A 13,720-nucleotide genomic window follows, 5' to 3' on the forward strand; every position below is an offset into this window, starting at 1 on the left:
CCATGCATAATGACGTAAAAGGTTGCAAGCTACGTCACATTCGGGTGTCTTCGGGAAACCCAAGTGAATATGATTGGATACGAAGTTACCCGAACGGGTCAATGCTGAAGCATCGAAAATTTTGTGGTGATGTGAGAAATGGGTGGCTTTTGTTAGCGGATTTATAGTTTTAAAATTCGATAAATGTGTTTTAGGACGATCTCGTGAGTGATATAATAAGGCTATCGGTGTTCGTGGTGGATTAGTGGTGGTTAATGAAGTTCGAGCGTAGAAAACCCAATTTGTAAGGAGGACCTACGCAGGCCTACCAGCCCCTGTCCGATATTTCATTCGCAAGGGTGTTAGCAAGAAATGTGATAAATGTTAGAATTTCATGAACATCTATGAAATAAATCAGCGCAGATAGAAATGAGTGGACGTCCTAGAACTACGTCCTTTGCAGAGGGTAACAAGCAACCTCCCAATCCTCCATTAGGGGGCATGAAAATAAGTAGTAAGTGCAGTTACTCAGCAGAGCTCAGTAGAAATGACGTTGGTTAGGAATAAAATTGGTTCAAATATGGCTGCTATGACTGCTTAAATTTTATTATTTAGTGATACCAGTAGTATGAGTATTGGATAACATCAATATGATTCTGAAAATTGAAAAAAAAATTGTTTTAACTTACATTTAGGTCTTCGGGAGGATTGAACCAAAATTTTCCAAAATGTCAGCCTCCTTGTTTGAAAAATGTTATCAACTCGTTTTAAAACAGCCCAAATGTTCAAAAGCATTACTCAAAAGTGTTAACATATAAGTTAGGCTATAGACTAAAACTTAGGCTAGGCCTAAATCTAATAAATCATAAGTTAACCCTGAATAACTTGGCCCTTTTAGGATGTCTTAGGCCTAACATAGAAGGTTTTTATCCTTAGACTAGGCCTAGGCCTATGCTAACTTATTGCTCAACTGGTCCTAGATTGTTACTTAAACACTCTAAGAAATCCAACATTGAGTTACTGTAACGTAACTTAAGCCCAAGTTAGTTAGCGTAATCTGTCCTCATGAAATAAATAGGCTTGGTTAACTTGTCGTGTTGAAATTGGGTACACTTTCTTAACTGGGCTATGCTAATATCGATTGAAACTATCGAATTGAAAATATTCATTAGGCCTAATATCAATATTTTTAAATATAGGCTATCTAACTTATTATTAAATTAAACTATCATAACCTAACCTAACCAACCAAACTTACTGATAGTGAAAAAATCTCATGAAGGTTTACTTATCGAATCAGTAGTTTCAATCGATATTAGCATAGCCCAGTTAAGAAAGTGTACCCTTGATTGATTGATTGATTGATTCTGTAGGGGCGGACCTTGTCCTGTTGCACGTCAGCCACTAAGTGTACCCTTGAAATTAGACTAGAAAAATCCAGTTGTAACTTAGGCTAGTTTTTATTATAGGCTAACCTAAACTTTAACTTAAGGTAGCCTAACTTACCTCATCTAACCTAGGCCCTACCTTCAACTGACTCAATGCAGTCACGAATTCGCCTAAAGCACGGCCAACCACCCTGACATGCCTTATCTGACATCAAAGGAGTTTGCCAACGTTCTAGAGGTTTGGTTCGGTTAGGTTATGTTAGAACAGCACCATTTTATTATGTAATTTCTAAACGGCAAATAAACCATAAGTTAATAAGAATAAAAAAAAAACTGGTAACAATAAGTTAATAAATTAGGCTTAGGCCCTATATTAAATGTGTTACCTAACTTATTGGTCTTGTGAAAAGTGAAGGGTTAATCCAAGGTGATTTTCAAATTGCTGAATCAGAGTTAGGCTAGCTAATAAAGTTGTCACTTCCATTTGCTTGACTATGATTGAGAACAATCAGCTTTTGGTTACTTCACCCACAGTTCATTCCACTTGTAAATAAATGTCGTCCACCCTACCTTGTTTTGTAATGTTGTACCGACTTATATTTTTACGGTTATATCTTGAGAAATATTCATCAGCGGTGAAAAATGATGGTAGCCTATAGGCCTACTTATTTGGATTCAGGAGGTAAAAAACTAAAGCCTAGGCCTAAGTATATACACACATTAAAATTAAACATTTGTTCGGAGGCACCTAATACTAAATAATTACCCCCACAGCAAACTACCTAGGCCTACCTACTTATATAATTTTACTCCCGGGATGAAAATCTCTATAAAAAAATGTTAATATCTATTTATCTTTAAAAAAACTTAATACATAAGTTATAAGTTAGAAGGTTAGTAAGAAAGAGGTTGGTCGTCAAAACCAAATTTTTCCATACAATTAAATTTTCAAATAAAAATTGTGATAGGCTACACTAAAATATCTTCATCATTAGTAAATTAGTTAAATCTGGGATAAGGTCAAATGGGGTAAGTGTACGCCCACGAGGCAAGCGGACTTCCAGCTAACTTAATAATAAATTTGTTTATTAGCAAAAAAATTGGAAAACTTGGCCAAAGGTAGGCCTATTTCAAACTAGGCCTATGCTCTTTTTAATTACCGTGTGATCAATAAAAATTCTCTTGTTATGATTTCTATGAGTTTAGGCTAACTGAAATTTGGTTATCTTACCTATTTTTTAGGGGGAATTGAAAAATAACATTGTTATAGCCATAAAAGTCAATTTTGGGGAGTTAGGGGGGGGGGGGGGGCGTAAACTTACCCGGTGTGAAAACACGTTAGGGGCAAGTGTACCTTTTCCTATGGGGCAAGTGTATTTTTTCTCATGGGACAAGTATTACTAAAGAAATCTTTGTTGTTTCTTGCTTGACTGACAAGAAAAAACTTAAGTTACTTTACCAATCGGAGGTTTACGAAAAATCTCTTAACTAAGTAGGCCTACGCTATTAAGATATTTTAATTATGCTATTATAGAGGTTTTTTTCTTCTTTAGAATTTCTAATAAAGCTGGGGGTTTCTGTTTTCCCTGGTGGAGGTTCATACACAAGTTTTTAACTCATGAACCATTTTAGATATTTTGATAAATAAAAAATCAAAAGCAAGCTAATTTTCCCCTCTACAATCTACTCTCAACATCAAGTAATATGCAGTTGAAAGTTACAATAAGGGGGGGTGTACTCCTACCCCAGATCAAGGGGGTAGTGTACCGATACACCCCAAACCTAAAGAAAAAGTCTCATACCGTGAGGTCCAGTGAGTGAGGGGGCCAATGGAAATCTCTATTAGGGGAAATCAAACGTCCAGGGAACAGCTTGCATTGATATCCTAGCGGTATGTGCAGTTGCCCTGTCTTGTTGGAACCACATAATATCCATGTCGTAATTGTTCTCTTGTGGGAAAAGAAATTCTACAATCATGTTCGTACATAACGCTGCGAATTAACAATAACCGCCTGCTCCCTTTCATAAAAAAAAACTAAGGCCCAATTATCCCTACCTACCTACAGTAATGGCAATTTTGCTTGTTAATGTAGCCGTTAATGTGAAAGTGAGCCTCGTCAGACATCAGGATTTAATCAGGTTTTCATCTTCCACCAACTCCAACATCCGTTGGCTAAACTGAAGCCTTAAACTATGTTGCCTATGATGCTATGTTGGGGAATCTTCTGGACCACCATGATTCTATAGGGGTGGAATTTCAGTTCTTTCGACAATAATGTGTTTTTTACATAGGTAGCCTACCTCTGTCAAATAGTCTAATAATTAATTGCTCATCATGCTTACATGTTTTGTTGCGAAGACAACATTTTCCAAACTTGCAACTTGTCAAAAACACATTTAAAACACGGACGACGCGTACACAAAAAAGATTAAAACGGTTACACAATAAACATTTAGATACTGCTAATAACATCATGATACTGATTTGGTCTGGCGCCGTGCGGAGTTGGTAGCAGACTGGAGGTCTACGTCACAAAGTCTCCTCTACTATTATCACTGATGTTATCAAGCCTAGTCCACACATGGAGACTGAGTCGGCCGACCGTGCGCAGACAGTCAACAGACAGTCTGTCAACACAGTTTCGGATACAAGTTTCTGATGTGTTTTGCGTCCACACTAGCCAGACAGTGTTTCCATGTTTCTTGGTACGGTGACCAAGGAGGACATAATTATATCCTGTGCGGGCTTCATTTTTCTGAACCATGTGCCTAATGAATCTAGGAAGAGACGATGATGGACCCAACATTTTATCGAGCAAGGTTCGTACCAACTATGGCCACAATCTTCTATCACTTCTATCAGACCTTCAGATTAGGTGGAGGATTTAGGAACTTCACGAGGTTGACTTCTAAAGAATTTGAAATTTTGCTGGGCTTTGTTGGTCCTAGGATTTCAAACTTGAAGAAATGAACAATTCAATAAAATGTCAATTAACTGACTATGATTTTTATAAGTAATTGAAAACTAATTCCAAAACTTTCAAGAAATTCAATCCAGCTCTTTTATTACCGTCCAAAAATTGTAATATTACCGCTTTGAGGTCTAACTAAATGGGCTGAATGTTGAAAACCTTTGGCTTGTATCCAGTCTCCTGTCTCCAGACACGTCCACACATGCAGACTTGAGATAAAAGTTTTTTGTCTCTTGTCTCCATGTTTCCCTTTCGAACGGCAAACAGAAAACACTGTATTTTGTCTCCAGAAACATTGAAATTTGTCTGCCGGCAGTCGGCCTACTTACTGGAGACATCGCTAGACAAATGGCAACACTCCAGAGACAGTCAGACAATGTTTCCGCAGACAAATCGCCATGTGTGAACGAGGCTTCAGATCTTCGATCAGCTGTTCTTTAGTTAATGATTGTATTGAAAATCAAGTGAGACCGGAACTGTAATTTTTCGTTAAGGATGTGGTCCTTACACTGTTCATCATTATAAATTTTATAAATCTCGAACTCCTCCAAGGTGTCAAGTTTACTACCTTCGTCACAGACATGTAAAATTTCTAAATCTTCGTCAATGCTGCTCATTGAGTGATTTGAGTCGACCAGGTGCTGGGCAAAGGCTGATTTTTGTTTAATCATTTTTGGAGTACCTATCGTTGGACTATGACAGTGTGAGAGCAAATGACAGTGTGAAGTGTTTGTTAAACCCACTACTGGCTATAATAAAACACAACAGCGGTAGATGTGTCGTTAACTTTTGAAAAAAAAAAATTAGACCAGTTTATCAAAAGAATTAGTTACGGAGGGGTTTTTGTAATGGTAACAAACACCATAAGAGTTAATGAAACAGCGGTTTCTGACAAAAATTGACAACATTCTCTAATTTTACCTACCCCTGGCAGCAAATATAAGCTACAAACTATAAGTTAAAAAATCATAAGCATGTGGTTGTAAACCACAGACAATTATTGACGAAAATTGCAATCAGTAGGTAGTAGGTTTGCCATTAGAAATCTGTAACGTAGTTGCAAACTCACCATCGCCGCTTAAATCTACCCTTCTATTGTTCGTATTGTACAACAAGCTAGTTTAGAAGTAGGTTTTGTATTTATTGTACATTTTGTTGTAGCTGCATGGTACATGAGCTTTTTGTTTTGTTCCAGAGTGATTTGCATGATTTCGCATGTCAATATTGTGACCATGTTTGGTATGTATTGCATTATTTTCTAGTTTTATAGCACCTGTGAATATAAGATTCATACTCGTACTGATTTTGTGTATTGGCAATGAAGCTATTCATGTTAGGCCTTATGAGCGTGAGCAGTTATGATGCTTACCGGTATTGGTTTTTCTTTTTTCAAAAAATACACTAGGCGACTTGGTTGCACATCAATCAGCAAACGTTTGACAGCTTATCTGATTAAAAGCAATTAAATTATTAGTCAGTATTTTGATTACCTACAATATTTGCACATAGAATAAATTGTATTCAATGAGAGGACAAATTTTATCATAGACAGCTTCTGCATGCACACCAGAGAGTTTCGATTTTGCTAATTGGAGATGTGCTAGGTAATGATCTGTTCCTAATATCTACAAGCCAGAATGGACCAGCGCTTGTTTAACAAATCAGCCCAAAATATCTATATTTCTGTAACAATCAATTTCATAAACATCCAGTTATTTAAATTCCTCCTTTGTCTGGTGGATTTATATTATCATCTCGTTCTTGGTTACATTAAGTATGACGGACACAATATAAGAGACGGACTTGACTCAACTCTAGTTGACTAAGTAAATTTCCATTTATCTGATTGGATTTGCAATTAAATCCATTCAACTCATTCGCTACCGACAAGCTAAAAAAATTCCTTCACCAGCATCAACTAAGGTTAACGTAAGGATTTTTGCCACAGTCCGCGGAACTCACTGGACACAACAATTATTGTTAATTGACACCAATATCCACACACTTGGTAACTTGTCACAAAGGTTCGATTTATTTCAGCGACTTGGTAGTTAGTTGTACCGGTAGGTCAAATGGAATAGTCCCTAAAAATGCTAGATACTGTTGACGTGGATTTATGGGTGATTTTTTTTATGACTGGCAGTAGGCCTATTTTTTAAAGACATAAATTTCTACGGGTCTCGATGTGTAAGTTGACTCAGTCCTTTTCAAGTGAGTTGATGTGTGTTTATTAAACATTTTTGTTGTTTAATATCATGGATAAAGATTGACATAGGCCCTACTACTAATGGGTAAAGACGATTGATACATACAACGAAATAACTAATAAGTTATGGACCGATGTCTATTATAGTTGACAACAAAACTAATTAAAAAAAAAAATATAGGCCTATGTCTGAATTTTTTTGCAATTTAAATATTATTTACACCCTAATTGATCAGAAAACCCAATAGCAAAGATGGTCCGTGGGTATGTTTATTTCAATAAGCTTTGTCCAAATGGGAAATCTGGCCCACAAGTTAGGGCAAGTTAAGTCTGGTGTTTACTATAGTTGATGACCGGTAGAGAACATGTTAAATAATATTAGGTTTAAAGCCCCCCATATACGAGCAAACATGTTTGCGAGCATGTTCGTGACGGTGTTGGTGGCCAACATGCTCGCCTGTGTGTGGGGTCTGCGACCCTTCGTACCGGCGAGCATGTTGGGCTCGGCGTTGGCTCGTCAGTTCGTCACAGCACGAGAAAAGCAAAAGTACTGGCGGCAAGCAAGTTCTCGAGCATGTTCGCGAGCGTGTCCGCCAACAGGCTCGTGAACATGCTCGCCTGTGTATGGGGGCTTTGCAAGTACATAGATTTGCTGCTACAGAGAGGGTAACGAAGTGTGATTTTAGTAAAATAATTATATAGGTAGCTTAGTATAAAATAAATAAATTTGCCAATTTTGTTCAAAATGTATTTATAAACAAACAAACTACAACAGTTTACTTATTTTCCTTAAAAATATTTTATTTCTTAATAACTAACAACTGTAAAAACACTTTAATATACTAAATTGTTAGTTTTAGCGAATTTCCCTTAGGGAATAAGCTATTAACTGCAGGTCTCATGGTAAGACCTGGACCCAGGACCGATTTACTTTTTCGTTTTAAGGTCCCTAGAGGCCAAAAACACCATCCTTTCAAATTCATATATGAGCAAAAATGATCTGATTTTGATGAAATTCAGTACAAACGTGTAAACCTACATTTATTCGAACGAGTTCGCAAACCAGCATAATCGGACTATGGGAACGGGGTTTTATGGGTAAAAATTGATTTTTCCCATTTTTGACTCAAAAACACAAAATTTCATATTTTTCTCCAAACCATTTTGTAGAGCTTAAAAACATTTTTATATTGAAGAGTTATTGTATGCCCAACAATTACGGAAATAATTAAAGGAAATTGTAAATTTAAAATTCCCATGTTGTTCTTATGGAGAATAAATAAACTGTTATAGTTTGCTTGTTCATGGATATATTTAAACCAAATTTGGAAATTTTGTTTATTTAATACTAAGCTATCAACATTGCAATAGAAAAACACATCTCAATATCTTCCCTGTAGAAGCAAACCTAAGTACTCACTAAAATTAATGTTAATTAAATAAGAAATAAATCGGACAATTTTTAGGGAATATTTGGGTAGAAATCCTGCCAGGTAAATGGAAATTCGGTTAGTCTGCAGGTTTGCTGCGGCGAGGGTATTTTAAGCTCTTAATAACGGTTTAGAGAGAAATTGGGAATTTATCTCAGGGGTCAAAAATGGGAAACCCATTTTTACCATGGTCCAATCATGTTGCTTCGCGAACTCATTCAAGTTCATCCCATTCTACACCGTCAAGCCAAATTTTATAAAAATTAACAAATATGACTCAAGTTCATGGACCTTAAGACCTCAAGTTCCGTAACAAGTGTAGTTGATTGTTCGTTGTTTACAAATTCGAACCAAGAGTGTTTTTGGCCTCTAGGGACATCAAAATGAAAAAGTATATTGGTCTCAGGTCTAGGTCTTACTATGCCACTTACCGTAATCGCTACTACCCTAAACAAAATACGCTAAAACTAACAAACCCACAACAGATAACACAACACACATGGACAACAAATCTGGAGTACCTACCAAAGTAATTGTAGGATTGTGACCACTATTATACATAGGACAAAAATATAGAAATTTCAAAGTAAGGTTCAATGAATCTAGGTTAACGAGTAAAAAATTAAACAATTGTGAAGTCCAATTTTCCAATCCAACTAAGATGCTTTTTAATACATTCACTTGTTAGTGGTCAATAACACTTCAAATGTAGCCTAGTGCTATTGAAGTTATTTTAATAGATAAATGTTTGATAGGTAAAACCCACGAAACAAAGAGATATTTACAAAACAGTAAAATCACAGCAAATAATGAACTTTTTATTATCTTAACAGTGGATTCTCTCTTGTGCGACAACCTAATGATCAGCCTTGTCCAAAATTTAAAAAAAAAATTGTAACCATCGCAAGGTAATATATAAATATAAATTTATATGTTTCAAACCACCACTTTGGTGTGCTAAATTAGCTACTTCTACATACCAAATAGTACAGGACAAAAAAGATTATACTGTTGTATTAGTTTTTATGGTTTTGAAAACATTCGAATTGATGAACAAGTGGGAGTATATCAGTTTTGTGATGTAACAGCCTCCTATATGCACAGAATTGTTCTACTTGTTGGTGCGTAGGAATTTAGTATGCTATTGGCATTCATAATTTCACTGCTCTTAATTTCTCCCCATATCGTAAGAAATTGTAAACATCATCGTCTAAGAGCTTAGTCGGTAGATAATGCACCACGACTACTTGACTGCATCCAGGAAATATCCAGTTTCTCGATCCAATTAGATTGTAAAACCCTTGTATACTTAATGATTCTCAAATCTTTCAGTAGAATTACATGAAATTAATTGATTGATATTTAATTGTGTGTGGTTTTCATAGCTATTTAAATTGTATACATTGCCAATTTTCTATCATTTTTATTGAATATAGCCTAAACCAAAGTTTACAATCACATACAGTCAATGCCAATAATTTGGCAGCTCACATCGAGTGACATTCCAGTTAAGTTATCAGAAAACAATTTAAATCGTGAACGCTGTTCCAGTGCGCAGTCGCTCATCTATTTTGGGATGTCCTTCATTCTAGTTCCTCCTCAATGTAAACGTATCCATAAGATGCAACACATCTTTCCAAAACATGTCTCAAATTGCATTTAGTTTGTGGAACGTAAATTTACTCTTTTGACTTATAAACCTACTTCTAAATTTAAAAGATTGATTGTTTCCAGTGTCAATTGTATTTCTTTAATAAAAATATGGATATTATGAAAAATAAGCCTGGTATTTACGAGGTCTGTGACTGAACAAAGCATTCTATAATTACCACAGATTCAAAGTACAGTATTGAAAAATTTATTTTAAACGATTCTGCCTGTACGATCTGAACTATTTTCATGAAATAAAGGACTTGAATTGTCAAGGTTTAACATCTTTCTTCACTGTTTCCTTTACAAGAATAGTTTAAATAACAAGATGTGTTGAGACATTTACTGACTTTCATAACATTAGTTGATTTGCACCTAGTCATATTATTTTCTACAAATGTTGAAAATATTTGATTGGAATATGCAATTAGATATTTTTAGTAGCTTAACAAAGTTTAAAAACACAAAATCACCAACAGTTTGGTTTCAATTTGTTATTATTTTTTGAGTGGAGCGAACAAAACTCTTATATGTCGACTCTTTACCAATGGACAGTGCTGCTGTCCAATGAGCATTTTTAGAGCTTTTATACAGGGTGTTCATTTGAAAACTTTCCATATCTGTAGTGTGCAAAGGTAAGGCTTTTAACATTGGTTTGTTCTCATTTCCCCCTAATTTGGACATGCCAAATCCAATAAAATTATTTTCAATTTTAAAAAATGACCCAAAAGGGCCCAATTTGGGGGGTAGGGGTGCTTTTTGAGAAATTTTCAAATGTAAACATGGGTTGTGTGATACATCAATTTAAAGGTCGAGAAAGAGCGGGAAGTTTGGCCTATGTAATACTTGTTACAATCTGAACAGTTGACTTTGTAAATAACACTTTTTTCATATTTGTACATACCTGATGATGACCTAGCAGGTTGAAACTAGATGTGGAATACAACAATCGGATTGCCAGAATAAGATACTTAAACTACTGAGTTAACAAAAACATACTACTATTATCAAATTAATTAATATAGTTCAATTTTGTTTCTAAATGAAACGGTAGTAGTAAAACAATTTTTTAAGCCATTTTCAAAGAACAGACAATGTCTCTTTTGCATACTGACCCCGTTGCAAGGCACGGGTATAGCTGCTAGTTTATAAAAAATATCAAGTTTGTATAGGTAAATTAGTTTTTTTTTTTTTTTTTTTTTTAGAAACATTGAGGGACAAAAATGTCCACCTAATTTCAGTATGGTCCATTTCCATTTACTTAAAACAGTGAAATTAATCTATCATCCTATTGTTAATTTGGAAGCCTGTTTGATGAGTATTGGCGATATTTTGAGTGCACTGATGTTGACTAAAAATGTTTCACTCTAATTTTAGGGCTTAAATAATTTAAAGACATGCACTCTAAATTTTAAACATAATTACCAGAAGCCATGCAAAAGCTAAAAATATGTAATAAATATATTGGCCTTACGATTTACAATTAATAATTTAAGAAAAAAACAAATTACCTGAATAAAATACTACACGTTTCAATACAACAAATTAATTTATCACGGCGTACAATAAGAAGCCTTAATGTACCTTAATGTAGCCTTAATGTAATGTGCATATAGGCCCCTACCATGTATTACTGCCATTAACAATAACATGACTGCTGCTAATGCAACATTAGATGACTGCCAAGTTCTTAAAAAACACCTATATACTGTATTTCATAAGGTTGTCGTATAATACTTCGGAATAATCTTTGGGCCTCTGCATGTCTATGAAAATGGTTGCAGAGGTACGGTACTGCAGCTCACTTAAATTTGCTGACAGTTAAATTTAACTAGAATATTTCCTGATTTGCATTTTAGTGCAATTTGAAAAATGCATTGGACCCACATTGAATAACGGGTTGTTACTTAGTCATTATAAGTAGCCTAATTAATCAATTCCTTTGGATTAAATAAAGCAAAATTAATAAGGTAAAACTAAGGCAACCATCACTACATCTACCCTATGCGAGTTTGGTACATCTTACCATTGACTATATAACACTAGTGTTATATAGTCAATGATCTTACCCAATGATCCATTTTAGATCAGGCTGTGGTGCAGGGCCGGATTTCCCAATAGGCCCGGTAGGCCCGGGCCTATGGGCGCAAGCTCCCAGAGGGCACAAGGCCGAGAGAATTTTTTTTATATCTAAAAATAAAAATAATTAATAGCCTCATAGTTGATTTTTTTTTAAACTCTGGCTAATAAAGCATTCTGATTCTGAAGTTGATGGAAAGAAATAATTGTTAGAAGATTTAAACTATTTTTCTGAATTACGCATCAATTTCATTACAACATTGGTACGGGAGGCTGTTGACGAGCGCCCGAGCTGTGCTGTACGCATCGTATTGCAACTGCACTGCCACTATGTTGGCTCGGTGCTACTGATCGGAGTAATTAGGGGCGCATGCGTGCTAGACACTGTTAACCAAACACACAAAACAAATAACTCACAAAAAAAGTTATTGACTAATCTTTTGATTAGTTTATAACAATCTGCAGGATCAAGTTAAAATATATAATACGTTGTGTTGAATATTTTAAAAAAATGATTAATTTATCTTTAAAATTAACGAAAAAATATTAATTTCAGTTTGCAACAGGTTTTCGACTAATTCAATACCCTCCAAAGCACCATTAATGCTGTAATTTTCTCCTCAGACCTAAGGATCGGTATGGTTGGCCGGAATATTGCTCTGTTTTGCTTTGGAAATCTATAACCTAGATGCAGTACCACCATAGATTAAATATAACTCAAGTCGACTTTCTACCACATTGTTAATTCAAATTCTTTTTCGTGTGTAGTTCATGTTGGTGACATTGGACGTTAGTTTTGACGTACGGTACTTTTGTTTCTATTATTTTAGGGTTAGTTCTATGATGTGTTTTTATTTCTTGTAATATAACCAGGAGACGACCTATTGTTTATGATTATATCGTTTTATTTCGGATAAACTAAGTTTATAACAAGAATTGTTTTCAGCTAATCCATAATGATGACGAATCTACTAAAGGAGTATGTTTAATCTATGGTATCATGTACTGCATGGAGTTCATGTTTTTGGGCCTGAAATTAATGGCCATGTTTTTTGCAAGAATGCTCGGTGGATCAAGTTGTTTTGTTTCAGTCCCACAAACATGAGCATTTGCTAAAAGCATACGATTGCTAAAAGTGTTTATTACGGCATTTTGTTAAGGCTAAATGGGTCAATTCTTCAAAAAACTTGCAATGATAAAATTCCTAAAAGGAGTGGTATTCAAGCAATTAACTTAGGCCTATGGACATGATAACTTTGACCAGACTAGGGGGCGGAAAATTATTTGGGCCTAGGGGCGCCGAAATGCTAAATCCGGCCCTGCTGTGGTGGACCTAGAAAAATCAAAAATGTCCCTTGTCTTACCTTATCTAGAGTTGTTGAGATTAAGAACTATAGAGGGCTTGCTAATTGAAGATTTTTATAGAAAGAGTTACAAGAATAAAAGGTTAATGGACATAAAATATTTGTATAGTGAAATATTAATAATTGTATTGATTATTACAAGTTTTCTCAAGCTGTTATGTTATAATCTACTATATTTAGATAAAAAATTGTATTTAGAAGAAGAAGAATATCCTATTACTCCTTTGTTTGCTCCACTTAATTGGCAATCTTGAGTCCGTATTCCTATTTTTTTGTATTTTCATCACAATTTCAATATAAATTTTTATTGTTGTTAACAATTTAATTTTATTTAGTTTGTCGTGGATTTGAGGTAAGAGTTGAAAGGGGCTGGGAGTTAAACTATTCAGCAGCATGAATTTTGTTTTCCTACAGTAGGATAGAGTAAGGTAAATCGGTGGAAAATTTAGTTTTTTTAAAAATCACACTTATATTTTGAACAGTTGCCATTGTAAACATTTATATAGTTGGGGGCTGCATTCAATATTAATACTGAAGTGGTTTCGTAATTAAAATAAAAGTTTTACCTATGTAAAAAAAATATTTTAAAAGTTACCTCCAATTTACCCTTATTAGCCTATGTGGGGTAATTTGGAGGCATGGTCAAAAACAC

General features: G+C 34.9%; 1 protein-coding gene across 3 annotated transcripts in view; it reads left to right on the forward strand.

The window, feature by feature from the left end:
• Positions 1 to 80: 80 nt before the first annotated feature.
• Positions 81 to 13,720, forward strand: part of LOC128988216 (protein kinase shaggy-like) — an 86,606-nt gene continuing 72,966 nt past the window's right edge. Inside the window, exon 1 of one of the 3 annotated variants that reach the window (XM_054409496.1) lies at positions 81 to 493. In XM_054409496.1, the coding sequence (XP_054265471.1) occupies positions 409 to 493 (85 nt within the window). In that variant the 5' untranslated portion in view covers positions 81 to 408. The remainder of the gene's footprint in view (positions 494 to 13,720) is intronic. The other 2 variants (XM_054409497.1, XM_054409498.1) reach the window with 2 other exon arrangements.

This window comes from Macrosteles quadrilineatus, unplaced genomic scaffold (genome assembly GCF_028750875.1).
Source record: "Macrosteles quadrilineatus isolate MER2022 unplaced genomic scaffold, UCM_ALF_1.0 Scaffold_2__2_contigs__length_208266976, whole genome shotgun sequence".
NCBI lineage: Eukaryota > Metazoa > Arthropoda > Insecta > Hemiptera > Cicadellidae > Macrosteles > Macrosteles quadrilineatus.